The 22,476-nt window shown below is 31.9% G+C and overlaps 1 protein-coding gene across 24 annotated transcripts in view; it reads right to left on the reverse strand.

Annotated features, from left to right (window-relative positions):
• The window catches only part of KHDRBS2 (KH RNA binding domain containing, signal transduction associated 2), a 507,385-nt gene that overhangs the window by 338,055 nt on the left and 146,854 nt on the right, over positions 1-22,476 (reverse strand). For all 24 annotated transcript variants that reach the window (XR_004950415.1, XR_004950417.1, XR_004950414.1 and 21 more), the window contains exon 3: positions 4,868-4,984. Coding sequence is in view for 5 of the 24 variants with exons in the window: in XM_036219037.1 (XP_036074930.1) it covers positions 4,868-4,984 (117 nt within the window). In the remaining 19 variants the exon portion in view is untranslated. The remainder of the gene's footprint in view (positions 1-4,867; positions 4,985-22,476) is intronic.

Genomic DNA, 22,476 nt, shown 5'->3' on the forward strand with positions numbered 1-22,476 from the left:
CACATTGCCCACCAGGCAGCTGCATTACTTTGAAGGTTTTTAGCTGATTTTAATGTTGATGAAAATCAATCTTGCCATGAAATCAGAAAGGATTTATAAAGCAGTCATCACCAGATATAGAAGATATATTATTAAATAGAAACTGCACATGTTATTAGCACATCAAAAAGAGAAAAGCTTGTCTTGAAAATGATCACACATTCTTAAACAAAACGCCACCAAACAGAACTTCACTTTTAACATATATTTAACTCACTAGTGTGTTTAAAGACCACATGCCATAATTTCAACCAAGCTTATTAATAGAAGTGCCAAAATACTTTTCATTACAGCATAACTTACTTGCAACATGGCCATTTGAGACTTCCATTTAAGGACAATAAATTAAGTATGCAAGAAATCAGCATTCATGATTTCCTGCTATTTCCCCATTATCTGGGTGTGTTCGGCCCTTGTCTGGATTTCTCTAACCATCCAAACCTTTTCTCTTGGAAATAATATATATGTTCCTCACTTTTCAAAGATAAAACTGTAGAACCACTGCCACCTCAGTTCTCCTTCACCAGTCTTTGCCATCAGCATCACTAAAAATAGCAACACTCTATCTGAAGCTACAATAAGTTACCCCTGAGAATCCTCAGAAGCAACTGCTAGTGAAGCTGGCAGATGCATGGTTATTCAGAACCAGTTGACCATATGGTGCACGAAGAACTTGGACTTTAAAGAAATTTCTGAACTGCCAGTTAAATTCCTGAGGTACTTTGAAATACTGCAAACATTCTGTCTATTTTTCTTTCTAGATCTCTCTAAGAATACCATTGTATCAACAAAATCAAAAAGTTACCTTCTGGTCAGGAATTCCTAAATGCTTTTAGGTAAAATGTGAGCTCATATATGCCAGGATCTGACCAAGATGGGAATGAAATCATGAATATACAGTTTGCTACTGGTTTTACCTTGGATATGACTGCATTGTGTTTTTGTTTTCGTTTTTTATCCTTTACTTATAGAGTTACTGGCTAGGTGTAACTAAATAAAAAAGAATGTTTACCCAGAACGGTCAGAAACAAACAAAAAAATAAAATAAAAACATTAAACTTCTTAGAATCTTCTTTCTACATGTATAATGATTTATAACAAATTTTAAACTTCATATTTTCCTAAGAGGATTAAGTCTGATTAGATCTATAAAAACAAAACCAAGCGAGTTTATCATTCTTTCCACCTACTAATTCAAACGACTGATAATTTCTTAACTTTCTTTAAAACAAAGTGTTAAACAGATCAGGATGTTTAAGTTTTGTTGGGGCAAAAATTATGTCTAATTCTTATTTTCTATACAGGATAACATTTAATCTATGGTTGATCACATAGTAGATATGCAAGAAATATTTTGGCAGTTATTTACTTAAACAACTATCCAAATACCTCCTTTCATCATGAGGTAAAGATCAAGTTTAAGACATACATTGTGTAGCATCCTAATAGTACATCCAACACAGAAAAACAATCTGCATTATTTCCTAAAAAGTTAAGGCAAGCCAGTAATTGCAAACAATGCTATTAAACAAGTCTGTCTGCAAAGGCCTGATCATGTGGCTGCAGAACAGACTGCTGACCCAGGCTTTGCCTGCAGGTGCACAAGAAGTGCCTAGTAATGCTCCAGTCATTTATCTATTTTTATTGAAAAAAAAGAAATAATCAGACTTACAGTTGTGAGTTGATCTCCTTAATACCTGCTGACAGAAACTTTAAACAAACACAACTAATATTTGTAGGCTTGAACTACCAAACACCGTTCAGTTTAGCACAAGCTTTTTTCCTTTTTCTCTTTCAATGAGATTCACTTTTGAACAAACACAAAACGAAAAAAAGTAGTATACCTTAATCTTAAGACTACATAGCTTATACTGTGTTCACTGAAGCCCTAAAAGGTGGCAAATATATTTCTCTCAATCTAGTTTTTTCTCTTAGTTTTTTAATAGTTTGCTCTCTCTCTCAATATGTACTTCATAATAATAAATACCATATAGGTAGTTAAACACACACACACATATATCATTCACATACATACATACATACATACATACATACATATATATTTGTGTTAGGACATATTGCATAGGTAGTTAAATATATAAATCTAGAATGTAAAGAAGAGATTGGAAACAGGACCTATAAATTTGGGGTTCGGAAGCACACAGATGGCATGAGATGATGAAGGGAATAAAGGAGTCTGAAGAGTAAGCCCTGGGCTTGAGGTCTGACAGAGGACGAGGAACCAGTCATGAAGAATGGATGAGAGCAACTGACTGCAAATAACGTTTTCAGTGATTTTTACCATAAAGGTGAGCAAAGAAATCAGTGATAGCCAAATGAGAATAAAGATAGTTATAAACAAAGATATGGCTACAGTTATCATAATATGGATGTGGTTATAGATAAAAATATAGATTCTCCCTCAGAGTCTTTATACTTGGCATTCTCCCTCATTTCTGATTTTTCTATGACAGGTTCCTTTTCATTATCCAATCTCCTTCTTGGTAATTGTATCAAAATATTGCTCCTACCACCATTAACCTCTTTTCCCTTCCCCTGTTTTATCTTAATCTATAAAAATTATCAATTCCTGAAAGTATAAAATGTGTCTATTCATTTATTTGTCTGCCCCTCCTATTGGAATGTAAACTCCAAGAGGAAAAACATTTTTGTCATATTCATTACTGTGAACTAGAAATGTGATGGACACACAGTAACTCCAATAAATACTTCTTCAATTAATGCATAAATATATGCCTGTGTGGCTATATACATACATATACACATACACACTTCCATTGCAGAATCCAATGAGGTTTATTTATTTGTTAGAAAAATAAAATCACATAAAATCTTCTTTCCTATTCAGGCCATGCTGTAGAGCGGCAATATAGCAGCACAGTAATCTATAATTTACTGAGGATTTATTTTTATTATAATCAAGTGTTTACTAAGGTAAATTTTTTCATATCCATGCCTGTGATGATTTTATTTCAGCTGTATGTCCCTTTGCAGTGAAGGTCTTATCTAGATTCTAAGAAATGTATTTCATTGTACGATGCATCATTATTATTTCTATTATTATCATTAGATGCTTTCATTTTGTAAAGGACCAATAAAAATACTCAAAGCATAGCCAAACATGAGGAATTACCAAAAAATTAATCAATGAAAAAGAAGTTTACATAACAGGTAATATCAGTAAATTAAACCTAATGGAAACTTAACTGAAGAAAATTTGTTTTGTACCAAATTTTCAATACTCACACTAGTATCTAACATGATCACAGGGAAAATAAATCCAGTTTAAAACTATATGAATAGGGAAAAGTGTTCAAATACATGAGAATGAAAAAAAAATATTCACCCATCAGCTTTAAAAAGATATGGGAGACTATATAGAGGCTCTGGGTAGATAGCTGATGAGGACATTTCTCTGGCCTATGAAAGCTTATAGTTTAAAGAGAAAAACAGAAAATTTCAGTAAAATATCTGAAGTGAAAAGAGAGGGCTTAGCCTATTATACAAGTTCAGGGAAGACCTGCTGGGGGATGACGTCTAATCTAAATCTTTAGGAATGAGTAAGAGTTTAAAAGAATATAATATGAAGTGTATATTCTAAGACAGTGAGATAGCTGGAGAACATATACAAAAACAATATTAAAGGATATGTGAAAGTACAGATATAGACTGTCAGTCAGTTCTCATATACAGAAAATCTAAATTGGTTTGTAGCCAAGGGGTACAAACTTATCTCATGTCTAGGTACCGATGTTACCACCTCTTAAATACTTTTATTTCTTCTAAATGTACTCAGAGAAACTACAGGCAGAAAGATTGGCAAGAAAATAGTCATTTTTGAAATTATACACAGTACAAAGTAACCAAAGTTACAAAGAAGCATCCCTTTTACGATTTATAGAATTAACTATCAAATACATCCTAAAAAGTACCCACTTGAGTCTTCCTCAAACTTCACATATACTTTATTATAATTAATGTGAAATAGTTCTGTTTGAAGACAGAACTTCTAAGCAATTATTTAAGTTAATTCCCATAGTCATAAAAAATATTTGAACATTTCATTTTCCATGGTAACATAGCGAATCAGGAAAGTATAGCCTAGTCAAATGATATTAGTGTAACACATCCAACCGTTCTAAGTGAACTTTAAAAGAATTTTCATGAATAAATCCCTATAAATAGTTATTTTCCAAAGCACTGAATTCTTCTGCAGAGGAAATTGCTATAATTTTATAAAATGGGAAAATGATATAGTTCAGATGTGAAATACATCATTCCAAACATTGAAGTTGATATATTTCTTAGCTTATTGTTCATTGGGGGTCAGGTGAGTTGTTTAATATCATTGAAACATTTCAGAAAATAGGTGGATTCTTAGATTTGCAGATAAGTATTTTAAATTGCTTCAGTAAGAATATGAAAGTGAAACAGAGCAGAGAAATAAAATGAGAGAATGATATAGTGGATGTGATTACGTGATATAAAGAAAAGGGATCCAATCAGGGAATTAAAGTAAATGAACACAGACATATAAAAACACCCTACAGAAGACACTCAAAAAGTAAAAGATTTGATAGCAACCTCTACAGAGACTAAAAATACAGAATTAATATATTCTGGAAAAAAAAGGCAGATAATTGATTTTTATGAAAACAAAGGAGATATCAGAAAGTGTAACAGAGTGGTTACAAGGTGAACTCATAGGAAATTATGGGAGAATAGTTGAGATGTGCCTGTAAGTTTGGCCATCAGTGGGGTAGGTAACTTCCTATATGTGTTAAATATCGAATTCAAAGTTCAGTACCTTTGCTTTATCTCTCATTGATCCTTTGCCTAGGATAGACATTTTAGCACCTGTTTCTTCCTGTAGCCGCTTCAAGGAGTTTCCTCTTGGTCCAAGCAATTTCCCCACAAAATTGAACTAGGAAACAAAATCAACAGAATGCCTGTTTTAAGGTAGAGAAAAATGATAATTTTCAGCAATAATAATTGATGGGTTATGGACTTTTCAAGTTTTTCCACTGAGAAGAGAGTTGACATATACCTAACACACACACACACACACACACACACACACACACACACACCATTTCAGACCTTGAATCTGGGATCCATTTTAAAAGGGATACCTCTTCCTAAAAGAATGCCAAAATTAATAATATGTTAAACTTACCATTTACTATAATCAAATAATTAAATCAATTATTTAAAAAAAAAATTAGAAACACTATGGTGCTTATAGAGGTTACAAATTTTCAAAGGTTTTTTTTTCCTTCTAATCGGATTATTAAAATAAGTAATAATTTTAACATGTCTGTGCACTTTCAAAATTGCAAAAGTTAATATTTTCAATTGATTTTTAAAATAAAAGTTAACATTCAGATTTGTTTGGGCCCATAACATTCTATTGTAAATTTCATAATTTTAGAGAACTTATTATTTTCATAACAATTGGGGAAAAAAAGAGATTCAATTTATTTTCAATCCTACATCCTCTATGTTAAAGAGTTGTTCTTAGGATCAGCAAATAAAAGATGTGAACACATAAAGACAAGTTTAAGATAAAGCACATATACAAAAGAGTTTGTCCAAATGGAAAATTCTGGAGGTCTGTCCAATTTGTTTATTCACCCTGAAACATGGTTAAAAACAGGTGAACTACGAGCAGTTATCTGAGTATGTCGTTATCTACTAAAAAGAACATTACCAAATTAAATTGCTCATATAATCATTCACCGATTGTTTTAAAGAATGCATAGAGCTTAGAATGCATCAAAAATATATATTAGGGGCATGAAAAACAAAAATAAATAAAACTAATATAAGCGCTTTCTAAGTCAGGGTTTTGTGGGGGTTTTTTGTTGTTTTTTTTGTTTGTTTGTTTGTTTTTTTATCAGTGGTGCTACAGTAAGAAATACACCATACTTCTTGGTGAAAAACTAAATGCCTTTCCTCTAAGTTCAGGATATAAAAAAGGATGTCTATATCACATCTATTGAATATTACACTGGAGTGTGGGTTGTGTGCCTATAGGCATATAGATAAATGGAATAGTATAAAATTTAGTAAGACCACACTTAAACAGTAGACTGATTTTCAACAGAAATGTCAAAGCAATAAATTTGAAAAGTAAAGTCTTTTTAACAAATTGCTGCTAAAATAATTGGATATTTATATGTGAAAAAAATATTTTATGCTCTACCTCGCATCTAAGAAAATCTTATTCTGAGATCTATCACAGATCTAAAAAATAAAAGCTAAAATTATAAAGATTCTAGGGAGAACGCATATAAGAATGCCTTTGCAAACTTAAACTGGGAAAGGTTACTTAACGAGGAAGCAAAGACCACTCACTAAAATTTTTGCTGATCCAAAAACCATTATAAAATTGAATAGACAAGTGACAGACTAGGAGAAAATACTCCTCGTGCATGCATCTGAAAAATGACTAGTAACTACAATCTATGAAGAACTCCACTGAGTCGATAATTAAACACAAACAGATGCATATCTGAATTGCTAGAACTAAAAAAAGACCAAATGTTGATGAGGATGTGGAATTACTGGAATAATCACTGTTGGCAGTTTAAAATGATACAACTACTTTGGAAAGAAGATTGGCAGTTATTTATTAACTTAGAACAGGGCTCCACTATGATCCATCAATTCTACATACAAATATTTAATCAAGAGAAATAAAACTATATATTTTAAAATGACTTGTGGAAGATGTCCATGACATATTATTCACAATCGCCATTAAACTAGAAATAAACTAATGCCCTTCCAAGGAGAAGGGATGAACAAGTTTATACATAAATAGAAATAGTCACTGATTGACACAAGAGCAAGAATGTATCCTGCAGACATAATATTAAGTGAAAAAAGCTGATACAAAAGAGTACATTATGTTAGATTCCATACAAAATTCTAGAGGCAAAAATAATGTATACTGTTAGAATTCATAAGGTTGGTTGCCTGTTGAGAATAGAAGTTGGAATTGAACCGGCTGGAAAATGACATGAAGGGAATATCTAGGGTGATAAAATTGTTCTATATTTTGTTGAAGGTATAGTATATTTTTGTCAAAACTCACCAAGCTCCACACTTAAGAACTCGTGCTTTTCACTGTACGTAAATAGTACCTCAATTAAGAATGCAGAAAAAAAGATTTATAAAGTTGAAAATTCAAATAAATATTTTAAATCATAATGTAATGTCCTACAATAAAATACTAGTCCAAGACTACTGTACAAAGGAATCTCACTAAACTTTTAGGAAATATATCATTCCAATCTATGCAAACTGTTCCAGAGAAAGAAGTGAGGAAAGAACCTCTAACTCATTTTAGCACGTTAGTATAAACTTGATACCAAAACCAGATCAGAAAAGGGAATTTATGGACCAAATCCACTCATGAAACAAAACCCATCAACAAACTAAACAAAGCCTGCTGTATATACAAAAAATGAATAATTATCAAGTTGTGTTTATCAAAGGTACACAAGAGGTTTAAGATTTATAATCCATAGTTGGAATTAGCCTATTAAAAACTAATGGAGAAAAAAGTTAACATTTTATTTGAACAGAAAAATAAATTGATACATTCAAATTCAATCATTATAAAACTCACATTATACAAAAAAATGAAGAAAATTTCCTTAACCCAATAATAATGGTATAATTAATAATAAAATTATATCTGAAACAAAGAAAAGCTGCACATTCTTGATGTTCTACTCAACACTGAATTTCAAACCATTAAATAAGACAAATATTAGAAAGGAACAAATATCATTCATAGTTTCTATAATTACGTACATAAGAAGCTTAAAGTAATTTCAGAAAATTTATTAGAAGTAGTAACTTAGCAAGGTGTCTTATACAAAATCAATATAAAATTTAAGTGTATTTTCGTGTAACAGTAACTTAGAAAATAGAAAAAATTCTGAGATATTATTTATGACAGCAGTAAAAATAAGTAGACTTCTAAGAAAAAAATTTATTTATGTATGTTCAAAACTTTTACAGAGAATATACAAAAATACATTAATAAAGTCACCAAGTGAATATAGAGACCGTTCATATTCATAAATAGGAATTCTCAAAGTTCATATTTCTAGTATTCTCAATTACATCTATAGATTCAATGCAATTCTAATTACAATCACTATAAAATTTGGATCAATTTACCAACTGATTCTAAAATCTGTACGAAAATGTTAATGTCCAAGAATCGCCAAAACATTCAGTAGCAGAAGAATAAGTTTAAGGTGATTCCTATCGCATTCAAATATTCATTATGAAGCTGTCTTAATTATGATAGTATGATAAATGTAGTCCTGGGGCAAAGATAGAAAACATGGCATTGAATCCAGAATCTAGAAACAGACTTCTGCTTATGTTAAAATGATATACAATACAGGTAACATTACTGATCACTAAGACAGAATAACAGCTTCCTAAAGATGTCTATGTCTAATACTTAGGATCTATAAACGTATTACTTGCAAATGTGACTTTGCAAAAGTGATTAAATTAGAAAACCTGAGATGATGGGATTATCCTGGATTAGCCAGGTTTGCTCAATGTCCACATAAGTGAAAGGAAGAGGCAGCAGAATCAGATATACAATGGCTGGTTTTGATGATGGAATGGGACCATGAACCAAAGAATAAGGGAGCGTCTAGAAACTGAAAAAGACCAGGAACAGATTCTCCCCTACAGCCTTGGAAAGGAATACAGTTTAGCAACACTTTAATTTTAGTCCATCAGAACCATTGCACACTTCTGACCTCCATAATTATAAAATAATAAGTTTGCTGTATTTTAAGCCATTAAGTTTGTGGTAACTGCAAAAATAAGAAACCACTAATATACTAAAGGAAAAAAAAAAGGACTACATGATACATAGCATAACTATCATAGTAAAGAAAAATGAAATTACTTCCTAAACTGTAAGAAATAAGTAAATATACATTGATTATAGCTTAGGTGTGAAAGGCAAAATTTTAGAATTTCTAAGAGAAAACTATAGTAAAATAATACCTAAGAGTTCTAAAACAAGACATAAAATTATGCTAACTCTAATATAAAAGTTTAATTAAAATTAAGAATGTTTTTTTGTTAAATACACCACAAAGAAAGTGAATACATGAGTCACGAATTCGGAGACTCTTTATATTACATGTTACCAAGAAAGCATTAGTTTATGAAAACAAGAAAAAAAACTGTAAGAAAAAGACAACATAATACATAAAATCATGAATATGTCATTGAAGAAGGAACAGAATGGCAAAGGAAAAAAGTATAAAAACTTCAATCTTATTAGAATTTAAGCAAAAACCAAATTAAGACCACAATGACATATCATTTTAAACACACTGTGATGGTAGAAACGAAGTCAGAAATCAAACATTGGCCAGAATGTGTAGCCACAGACTCATATACCCTGCTCATAGGAATGTAAATAGATGTACCCATTTTGGCATTGTCCTGTAAATCTGTAAATGCATTAACTTATGTTTTAGCAATCCCATTCCTAGGTATATTCTTTAGAGAAACGTTAGCACATTCACTAGAAAACTCAAAGTTTCAATGCTTAAAACCGCAAAAATAATTGGGAAAAAATAACTAGCAATTTAAGAATGGGATACTGTCAACTGGATACCACATCAACACTTGTTTGTGTCTCAGCTACAATTCCCAGATCTCCTTCCACATATGTTTCATTTTGTGTTATAGTGTCAATAACAAAAAGTTACATGAGATTTGGAAAGTGTACATTGGAGTCCATTATTCTTGGCAAGTCATGGTGATCAGACACGGCTTCTTTATTGACCTCTACATGACTTCCCACTCCATAGATACAGGAGCCCCACAGGCTATTCCACAAGCTCCCAGTTTCAGGTCCTTACAGGTTTCAGAGTCAAACTTAAACTACCCATGGATGCCAACTTTCCTAAATTCCCTTCCCTCATCTCTTCTAACAGTCATGTTAGTCCTGAATTATAGATTTCAACTATTAGATACAGAGCAGGTTTTGTTTTCTTGACAGAACCATGACTGGTACAAAGGGATAAGCAAATTGTGACAAATTTATATGGAATATCATACACTATGAGCATAAATTACCCATAACTATATAAAATCTCATTAACAACTCTTAGAAATAAAATTTTGAGTCAAAAATTCAAGCTCTAGACATAAGACACTATATTTTTAAAACTCAAACAAAATCAAGTATTTTATATATTCCATATATATTTCACATATGCATATAATAAATTTAATCTTCAAAAAACGGGTAATAATAAACAGAAAAATCAGGATCTTGGTAATGTCTGGGAAAGGAGAGTAGAGAATGTAATCAAAGGGAATACTATAAAGGTGGTGTCAAATTAAGTAACATTTTAGACTAGTTTAACTTAGGAGTTCATGAGTATTTATTTTATTTTGTTCTACACTTTATATGAAAATTACACATATTCTTTTAATGAATTAAAGATTACATAACTTTTTTAAAAATCAAAGAGAACAATTCCAGTTAAGTAAAATTTTACTGACTTCCTCTTCAGTACCTGGTTACAGAAACTTCTTGCCCCTTTACTGGTGGTAATAGCAAAACATGAAACAAAAATACAAAAGCACTCAAAGCAATTCCTCTACCTGGAATACTTATGACTCTGAAAAGGAGAGATAGCATTTCACTCATTCCTGGCTTAGGAGAGGTTATTAACAAAATATGTACATGGTCTCTACTCTCAGAAGTTTCTGTTCTCTGCCATAATTATTATAAAACATTACCCAAAACTTCTATTTCAACAGAATACCTTTATTTCTTAACAATGACCGACTGAACCAAATTGTTTTGAAGCTGTAAGAGAAATATTCCCCTTAATTCTTTCACAAGCTCTATCTTTCAAAATAGAATGAAAACATCTTATGTTTGTATAGAGATTTAATTTCATAAACTGACAGTATCTTTTATAAATAACATTAAGTATACAACATTATTTTAAGTAACCAGTTTGTTTATGTGTTTTTAAAACTTATAAATGTGCAATCTATCATTTGCTTTTGCTAATTAATCATCATCTAAGTTTGCTAATGTGAATTTATCTTTTCCCTAATATCTGGAGTTTTTGGAGCCAACACTGAGGAATGGCTCAGAAGACATTTTTTCATGAAGGATTGGTTACCACCATTTCTGTTTGAGATTTGAAAACATCAGAAGTAATCACAAGCCTGGTTACATATTTTTGATGTTGTGCTTAGTTTTTGCAAATTTATTTGAAAGTAAACTCTGAAGCTAGCCTCCACAAAAATTATTGTAACTAGTATTTTTTTTTTTACCCTCTGCTTTCATCCTGTACTCAGACCCCCTTCAAACAAAGCCAATTGACATAATCATGACAGGTGAATTAGGAATTCACTGACAACAGCTGGTTCTAACCTTTTCTTTAAAGCAAATGTCTTTTAAACACAGAAAATAACTCAAACGCTACACAGCATTCTTCAATATTTAGTCTTAATTTAGTTAAGTTGGTAACTACTAAGATTCTTAAGACTTACTAGAAAGAAAACAATTGTTTTCAGTAACTTCAAATAACTTCAATGGATTTGTCACATAATTTGTGCCAAAGCGAGTGCTTATTAAAAAATAGGGACATTTTAAGAAAAATATTTTAGAACGTTTTTAACAGAGAAAACCCAAGAACATCCAAAATTAATTGAAAATAGGTTTTAGTTATATTGGGTATATGTATTTCAAAATTTACGAATTCATACTCTAAGCATAGGGTACCCCATAATGTCTTATCTATAAACTCTCATTTCACTATTTCTTCATGATGAATATTATTTCCTCAAGATTAACAATATTTCATCTACTTATATGACATGGAACTTTTTTTACATGGGGCATTTTTCTGATCACACGCGTATACACATGTGTATAAACTAATTCCAGCAACTCCATTCCTTCTCAAATGGGAAAGGCAATTCACCTAGACTTATTCCTCTTTAGTGGGCACTAAGATTACATCTGCTTTGTGATGAAAGGGCAGTGTGATCACTAGGGCCACTTATAAAGAATGTGTGATGATTTTTGCTACTGGCCTCATCTCATTCTTCCTCTGCAATATGACATGACTAAATTTGAACTCCCTCATTTCCTGATCCTAAAATCCCTCTGGTTCTCACGTCTAATATTATTTGAACTCCACTTTCATTTCCACTCTATTCTTGATTTGGGGATGAAGCCTCTTCTTAAATAGTAGGAATTCACAGAGTTGCTGTTTTGTGCTTTGGGAACTCAACATTAAATCAACCTTTCAGTATTTCACCCTTGTGTTTGCTATTAAAACAAAGGAAACCAATTTGGGGCATATTACACAAAGAGAGACCACAATTGCAGAGGAAAAATTTTCTTCTTGTCTAAATAGACAAGAAAATACAACAATTCAGGTACTCATCTCAGCAATCATCAAAGCACATTAGTGAGCAAGGGAATAGACTTTTATTTGATAGCAAAAACATCAAGCTATGTCTGTAGAATTAAAATGTCATTTAGAATTTACAGAGGATTCTATCAAAGAAAATCACTTCCAATTTACCAAAATTGACAATGATGAGTAATTAAGAAAACAGGGAAGAAGTAAAAATGTTTTAGAAATAGCCATTAAATCTAATATTAATAAACTGTCACGAACTCAATTTTATTTAAAAATAAATTAATATAAAATCAAGGATGGAATTAATTCAGTTACTCACTAAACATATTGGTAATATGTGTAGGATACAAAGCGAATCAGACAGAAATACTTTATTCAGGAAACTTATACTGCTGTGGGAGAAAAGGGTAATGTACATAAACTGTTAAAACTATTTTAAAAAAAAAAAACAGTGTTGTTACATATTAAGTACTATGAGAAATCAAAGGAAGAAAAAATGGTTTCAATATGGGAAAGTTAGGAAATTTGTTATTTTTGCTGAACCTTGAACAGGGAGCTATGCATTGAAAATGACAGGGACATAAAAGAGAGATTAGGGAATATGCAGGGAATGGGTAGAAACTAAGCTGGAAGAGCCTGTCAGAAGTTGATTGGCATAACCTCAATAAATGATGGCAGAAGCATAAAGCAGAATGGTGACCACAGACAATAGAAAAGAAGACAAGATAAGAGAGAAACTGGTAAGACTCACCAAGACCTGACATTGTAATGAATTTGGTGGCTATGAAGAGGGTAGAATGAATTAGCAATCAAAATATATCCTATACCCAGAGGATTGAAAAATATTACATAATTAGTAAAATTATAAAAGTAACAAACAATTTTGAGTGAATTTTGGGATACATTCAATTTGAGAAATCTAGTAGCCATATATGAATAGACATCAAGAGAGAAACAGAAGATGAATATACAGGCCTAGTAATTTTCTACATAGGGTGCTACTTAAAAGTCATGAAATCGATAAAGGAGAGGAATCAGAAAGAAAAGCCCAGGAGAGAAACTTGAGGAACACTTATATTTAAAAGAGAAAATAAAGAAGTTCAAAGAACTAGTTTCTGGAGGAATCAGGAAGAATGAGGAAAACAGGAGGACAGACATTTTAATAAATCACTAATACAAAAATATGTATCGAGTGACAATAATTAAGTGCCACAAACTGTGCTAGGATAAGTTTAGGGTTCCACAGGAATATACAACTGAAGTCCTTAGAAAATCTTTTCTGGAAAATAGCATTCAAGCTAAGACATAATGTATGGGAAGTTGGGACAGAGCAGAGAGTAGTGTTCTGAAGGAAACTTTCCAGGCAGAAGGAGTACCATGTGAGCAAACCCCAAGACCATGGCAGATTATACAAACTGAAAGAAAAGAGTTTGGGAGGTGAAGGAAATAGGGCTGGAAGGGAGACATAGAGAATTTGAATGTTCAAATACTGATTGATCCTGTTGAGAATTTTGGTCTTTAGATAAAAGCAATGTAAAACAATTGAAAGGTGAGAACAGGCAATGAGCTGGGATGGGTAGGAAGTGAACTGTGGCACAATTAACTTTGCTTTGAGCATCTTGCTGACTGCAGTATACGGAATGAAAAGCAAGCAAAGAGGTGGAAAAATTAGGAAGCAATGGTTTCAGCAGAGGCGATAGATGGAGGTAGCTGGGAGTTTCAAAAAAACATACTGTTCGTTGGATTTGGTAATCAGGAAGAATTTTGATTCTGTGCTACAACACCAATCATCACAATATATTTAATCTCAGAATTTATATAACACTTGAAAATAAAACAGTAAATGTCAACACATATATGAATTAAAAGAGTTTAAATTAAAAGGCCTACAAAAATATAAAAAGCAATTATTTTTCCTTACCATAAGATCCCAAAATCCCATTTGGGACTGCTCCCTTATTTGGAGATATATTTGGAGAAGAATCCATTTATATGTGAAGAAGAACAAATTTATGCTAAGTATAAAACTCTGAGTCCTTTGAAATGTGTCGGTTGGGTATATCTTATGCTTGATCCATTTTGTCTCTGAGGTTTAAATTAACATGGTCTATGTTCAAATCACACTGTATTTCACAGAGTGGTCTGTGTTTATAGAAATTAGAAACTCGAAGATATGCTGATAAAAGTGATTTGACATGAATTTAATAAGGTAAATACACATATAATTCCTGTCCATTCATTCTACTATAAAAAACCCTTTACTACGTTTCAGCACACTTACGTGTATAAACCATATTTTGCTTTCAAAGACAACTAAAGAGACTTTGGTCATGTTTTAAATGATTTTCATCCTGTGTGGAGCATTCTTAAATGTCTTCTGAGCCACGTCTTTGCCATATTTAACAACTCAAAGGGCACCTTCTCCAAGCTCAACTTATTTTTATTTGAAAGGATTCATTTAAAACAGTATTATTAAGTGAAAAGTATCAACATTAACAAGTAGCCTTAATCATAATTATAACCATAGCTCAAATTCAACTCTAATTTGTCCGGCATATACAATTATCTGAATAAAAATGTTTCTAGAGTATTATATATGTATGAGATTGACATGGAGCATTCGTAGACATAGATGATTAAATGTTTACTCAGTACAGTGACATGTAGGTACATAATTATTTTTTCATCTGCATCTTTGCAATTTTAATACTAACAGATATTTCTTCAGCCTTTTAAATAGTCATGAAAATAACACCTTAATGTCAGCTATATTCTTATATTTTAGAACTTTTTATTTCTTTAAATAAACCACAATGGTGCTGTCACATAGAATCCTAAATTTCTAAAGTAAATCATTTATTTAAATGTCACAGAAGTCTCTTGTAAACTATGTTTACATGTCCAAATTAGAGATCTTTTTCTTTACATGACTTTTCTTTCTCTACACAATGTCATGAAATCAATATGAGCTTATGTTTGATAAGGTCACAATCATTCAAGAAGTGCTTATTGAGCATCCACTGTGCCAAGCACTGTTCTAGACACTAGGGATAGAGAAGCACATGAAATCAAATTCCTTGACCCTATGAAGCCAACATTCTAAATACACATTTATTTTCAACTTAAACATATTTAAATAGCCAACTGCCTTTCTGTTTCCTGAATGGTAGTATTTTTCAAGGTTTAGGCTGCTTAAAAATCGAATGTTGTATTTTTTTAGAATTTAATTGTATAAAATACAGATAATTCCAACCACTCTAAAAGAATATACCTAACTCTCTAAGGTTAGATATTAATTCAGTAGTAGACTGAAGAAAAAGTTTAAATTTTCTTTGATTAGCTCATTTAAATACCATGAATTCAAAAAGCATTAATAAAGGATTTGGTACTGTGAGCAGACTGCTAAGGTTGTTTTACACTCAAATTCAGGTAGTATTACTATCTGCTTTTCTGAAATCCTCAACTGAAACAGATATGGATCCTTCAGAAGAGAAAACAGAAAATCCAAATTTCAAGTTCTTCTTCCTATTCTTTTAGTGGCATTAGAAAATGTAGGTACCACCTATTTGAAAGTAAACTTCTTATACTAGAAATATGATATATTAAACTCAACAACTCTTATGATTCACATGATTCCTTTCAAGTAAAGGACTCTTTCCGAACTAAAGACTGTCTTAAAAGTACTACTGATAAAGTTAAAATTGCCACATCTGCTCAGTCCTCATTATATGACATGTCCCTTTCAAAAACCTGTCTGAATATTGTAAGCATATTAAGATATAATTCAAATACCATAAGATATAATTTATTAAGATATATTTCAAGTACCATAAAATTCACTTATTAAAAATACACAATTCGTTTTTTCATAGATTCACAGGATTGTGCAACCATTGGCAAAATATAATCTTAAAGTCCTTCACTAAAAACAAAACAAAAAAACACCATACCCATTAGCAGTTACTCGCCATTCTACCTCTAGAACTAGACAACTAATAATCTACCTTCTGTCTCTACAGGTTTGCCTACTCTGCACATGTCATATAAATGAGATCATACGATCCTTGTGTTTTTTTGTGATTTTTTTCGCTTAATATCTTTGAGATTCATCCATGTGTTGGTACTTCATTTATTTTTATTGTTCAATAATATTCCATTAAATTGAATAGATTTTAACTGTGTGTTTTTCACAGGAGCCCTCTCTTGAGTTGAGGACATTCCTTTATAATACTAGTTTGTTGAGGTGTTTTGCTTTTTCTTTTTTTTATCATGAAAGAGTGCTGAATATTTTCAAGTGCTTTTTCTGCATCAATTTTTTAATCCTTTATTTAATTATTATAGTGTATTACATTATTCGATCTACAGATGTTAAAACAACTTACATTCCCAGGATAAGTCCCACTTTTTCATGGTGTACAATACTTTTTATATATTGTTGGATTTGGTTTATAGCATTTTACTGAAGATTTTTGCATTTATAGTCCTATATTTCATGACAACTGATCTGCAGTTTTCTTATCTTCTGCTGCTTTTGTCTCTTTTCAGCATCAGGATAACACTGACTCTGTGAAATGAGTTGTGAAGTATGAAGAGTTTCGGAAAATTGAAATTCTTTTCTTTTGGAATGTTGGTAGAATTCACAAGTGAAGAACCTGAAACTGGGATATTCTTTGTGAGAAGTATTTATTACTAATTTTATCTGTATTGGCATAGTTTTATTCAGATTTTTTATTTATTTTGAGTCTTTGTTGATAATTTCTGTCTTTCTAAGAATGTTCATTTCATCTTAGTTACTTTGTTGGTATATAGTTTTTATAATATTCCTACATAATCTTTTTTTTTCACCACTCTAAGGTCAAAAGATAAGTTCTCACTTTCTTTGCTGATTTTAGCAGTTCTGACTCCTGTCTTTTATCTTGGTGAGTCTAGCTAAATGTTTGCCAATTTTTCTGGCCTCTATAAAGAAACAAGTTTTGGTCATTTTCTCTATTTTTTCTTTTTTCCTTTATTTCCTGAGATAATGTCCAAAATATACAAAGAACTCATATAACTCAACAATAAAAACAAACAATCCAATTAAAAAATGGGCAGAGGACCTGAACAGACTCTTCTCTTCTCCCAAGACATACAAATGGACAACGGGCATAAGAAAAGATGCTCACCTTCACTAGTATTTGGGGGAATGCAAATCAAACCCACAACGAGAAACCACCTCACACATGTTAGAATGATTATCATTATTAGAATAAGTAATAACAAGTGTTGGAGAGGTTATGAAGAAAAAGAAACCTTATACTCTATTTCCTTTATATCTGTTCTAATATTTATGATATAATTCCACTTGCTTGCTTTAGTTTTTGTTTGTTTGTTTATTTCTAGTTACTTAAGGTGGAAGGTTAGTTTATTGATTTCAGATATTTCTTCCTTTTTAATGTAAACATTTATTATGTCTTTCTGTCTCTATAAAATTCCCGGTTGCTATGCAGTTTGCTTGTACCATACAGCTGTCAGCCAGCCTCCTGTTAACTGCTCTCTACAAAGGTTTCTATGGTTTATCAGTGCTCTTCATCATGTACATCTCTACTTTGTTCCAAATATATTTGTCCTAAGAGACATAGGAGACTTGCAGATCACTTTATACTTAAGGCCTGCTTTTCCTCTGGGCAGAACTCCAGCACTACTGTCTGGAACCAAATATGAGACTCACTTTTCCTACTCTGTGAGTATGGACTAGAGTCAACTCTGAGCATGAGAAAGTCTGTTAACATGTGCCAGGCTGCACCCTTTCTGGAGCAATCAGAGCAGAACATAAGGCAGACTTGCAAGCACTACCAAAACCACACACCGACCCATCGGTCCAAGGCTGAATCCTCACCAGAAAAATGGGCTAACATAAACTCTGTCCAAACATTAATGGAATAAAAAGCTAAGATTCATTTAAGCTATGTCTGGACTTCTGATTTATAAAAACTATGAGATAATAAATGCGTGTTGTATCAAGCTACTACACTTGTGGCAATTTGTTACATAGCAAATGAAAACTAATTCATCCTGTATACTCACTCAATTGCTCTATCCTAAATTACACATCCAATAATCTTAGAACGATTTTATTAGTACCCCATCCATATGATTACTGCAAGCAGTTTGAAATATATCATCTGTTGTCCCCTTTATTCTCACATATATATCTCCCTTATCCTCAATTTTGGGATCCTTCAACTCAGTTACCCGCCTGTAATGAAACCAAGTGCATGTACAGGCATCCAATATAGTGCCATTTGTGTAACCTCTTGAGACTTGGAGACAAGGGGAACTAATACAAATGGGCCAATGTTTATGCTGCTTGCTGTGTCATGAATAGTTAAGTCTTCTGCCTCTGACGCAAGAGTCATGTATTTTCTGCGAGTCTCCATGAAACTATGGCCTAGCAAATTCTCTCTCATAGCACATGGGATTTCTTCTTTACTTTGGGCCTATTTTGAACATAGATTTCCATTGTTTTTATATTTTAATGCTTATTTCTATGTGTTTGTGTGGGGGGGGGGTTCTTGTCCACACATCTTAATATATATTATTAATAAAATTAATGTAAAATATCTATCTTCACTTCCCACATATTTGTTAGTCTTAATTTAATGAAAACTGAAATTTTAAACAAGTTTTCTCTACCTGCTATAAAACTATACTGAATTAAATCACACAGATGTATATTGTGTTCTTACTATACACATAATACTGAAAAAACATGCTGTTCGGGATTCCAAGGAGAACTAGTTTATATTAACAGAGCTATGATTTTACGCAGTGATAAGGATAAAGCATAATTAATACAAAGTACTAACAAAGGTTGTGTGAAGATGATGAGATGTTACTAGATGATGAGGTTGGGAGTTAAGAAGATGTTTGAGAAAGGTTTGAAGAAGTCAGGGTACATGAAATGTTTCATTAATTTGTCTTAAAGGATCAGTAAGTCAGACTGGTTGCAGTGGTGTGTGAGGAAAGGGTTCTATTCCAGGTGTTCACTGAAAAGTTTTCGGTAGAGAATTAGTTTGAGATCATAAAATTAAGTGATTCAAATGTGAGGTTAAAGGCTCTTGTCATTCAGTAAATATCTGGGGCTTTAAAGGGGTATGCCTAGATAACGAGTCTATTATGTTCGTCATCTCATCTCCAGGGCCTGACATGGTGACTAGAATAGAGCAGGTGCTCAACAGTATATGCTGAGTGAACAAATAAACAAGCAAATAAAAGATTCACTTCAAGACCTTGCAATATCTGTTACAAAATTTATCACTGCAGGATGTATCTTTGGCTGTGCAAAAAAAAAAAAAAAGAAAAAAAAACGTTGTATTTGACAAAATTGAATTCCTTGAAGAGTGAAAACTACATTAGGTATGTCTTTTTATCCTTACTAGTGCATATCGCATAGTGAAAAGTCCAGCACTGGGCAAAAATCTTATGTATCATTTTTCAGGCCTGACACTAGGCAATTATATGATTTGCCTGGCAAGCTTCATGTGGAGAAGCTGCCTGTCCCACACCAGACTCGGTGCATAGCTAGTGCTTTGCAGTTTACTGGAAGTAGTTGCTGTCAGAGACATAGATCCACCAAGTCGGCCAAGGTCACACAGATATCTGCTTGCTTAGTCCTGGGTACCTCCATAGAGAACTCCTTACCTGGGGTCTTCAATGAGGTGAGTTTACTAGTTTTGATTCATTAATTTTCACTCCTAGCCCTTCTCTTTCTGCCCTGTTCCCTGGTCCCTTAGTCCTCACAAAGGCAGTTTCATTAGAGTCTCCTGGCAGTGGGAAATTCTTCCAACTGTATTGTGTCAATTTGACCTTCACCTGGTATCCTGTGAAGAAAAATGGCTGGCACCATTTTTTGCCACTTGACACACTGTCACAGTGAGTGAATAAAGACCTGATTGTTACCCTTCAGTTTGACTTATTGTCCTAGTTGACCACCTTGACACCTGGCAGCTCTAAATATAGTAGATGCTCCATTAATTAAGAGAAGGAAGAATTGATGAATGAATGAATAAGTGATCTAGTAAGAGAGAGAATATGTCACAAGGCAATATGAGATGGGGCACAAACAATACATTAGAAATGCATAATATTGATATGAATTGTGCCTCCTTGATTTAAAAAAAAGATAAAAAATACAACATTTATCTTTCTAAGTACATTTGCAACATAAGGGAAAAGGCATCTTACTATAATTTGAAAATGCACATGTAACAGAATTACAATGGCATTTTTGTTGTTTTCAGCAAAATAACTTAATAAATACTGCTGACTAAGAATATTTGCACGGCACCTTGATTGCAAAATCACCTTAAGTAGCCTTCAGCAGTTTTGTAATTCATTCTTACCACATAACACCCTGATCCATTTTATGAACATAATACAGCCTAATTGTAAATTTCAAGTGATTGAGAAATTTAGAAATTTCTGACTGTGCTTTAGAATCCTATGATCTATATCTTAAAATAATACATAAGAAATAATAATATAATGTCATTTTGGTTGTGTGTGCATAGTTTCTTTTATGTTATCAAGGTTCTTAACATATTTATTGAAGATTCACAGATTTATTAAAGATTTAGAACATTTATATTATAAAACATGTAAAATAATTTTGATTATTTAAATTATCAAGTTTTAAAACCCACGAATATGATTTAATCTCTAGGTACCTGAAGAATTTTTCACAACTTTCCTCCAAAAAGATGAAATTGCTGATTGTCTGACTTTTAAAAAGCAAAGAATCTTAAATTATGATTTACTTTGTATCAGAGGAAGCATGAAAAAAAATTTCTTTGTGATAATTTATACCATAGAAGCCATGACAGAAGTTAAAAGAAAAAAATTACTCAACTCATGAAAGTGTGCATGAAATGTAATAATTATTCTATACCTAAGATCTAATATTCCGAAGAAAATTATACCACAGAAAGTACATTTAATGTACTTTACTTTCTACTTCCATGGTGTTAAAAGGTTTTAAAGTGCTTTGATGCAAAATGGCAAATGACATACTTTAAAGACAATCAATATTTTTTGCATTTGTTACAAAAGGGAATGTTTTTGTATGTCATTGTTGGGAGACTTGCTCATAGAGAAGAAGCTAGCTATAATGTTAACTGATTTCTTCTCAAAATCTTTATCATAATACCTTTTTTCACCATAGGCAAATTAGGTTCCCAACTGACATGCAAAGGGAATTATCCCTTTGAATCAATGTGTCAAAGTCTACTAATAAAATTCTGTGCAGCATATCTGAAACCTAAATCATGAATTAAGCACAAACAATAATCCACCATGACCCATAACTGTCCACTATGAATAATGTAGGTCTTGGATTTCTCTGTTTAAGAGTATGTTTCACTGAGATTTTATTTAGTATGTTTTTTTCTCTTTTCTATTTTAAATGGAAAGGGATTTTTTTCCTATGAATTTCAAATACTATCATTTACAGATTGACATAGTAACCATTTTTGTAAAATATGCCTAGTAAAAAATGGCTTCATTAAAATTAATAGTCACTGGAATATGACTCTGAAATCCTATAGGAAACTACTGCATATCTAGCCCTACTGTACAGCCTGGAATTATGTGTCAGCAGTTATTAAAAATTAAAAATAAATAAACTATCTTTTATATTTGTCACTGCTGAAAAATCTAAAAAAACTTAATGCCATATGCATTGTTCTAGAAAAACAGCTACAACATTTGAGAATCTTCTTAATGATACGGGTTTCAGTTTAATTTCAAACAAAAGGAAAGAAATTTAACTAATAAAGCAAGAGTGAAAATTTAATCACCTTGTTTCAAATACTCAGTTCCATTTACTTCGAAAATATAAAATTAGTATCATTAGCAGAATGATATCTAATTCAATTTGATAAATATTAATTGTACTTCTAACATTTATGCTAAGAGGGATAGA

This window comes from Rousettus aegyptiacus, unplaced genomic scaffold (assembly GCF_014176215.1).
Source record: "Rousettus aegyptiacus isolate mRouAeg1 unplaced genomic scaffold, mRouAeg1.p scaffold_m13_p_1, whole genome shotgun sequence".
Taxonomy (NCBI): Eukaryota; Metazoa; Chordata; class Mammalia; order Chiroptera; family Pteropodidae; genus Rousettus; species Rousettus aegyptiacus.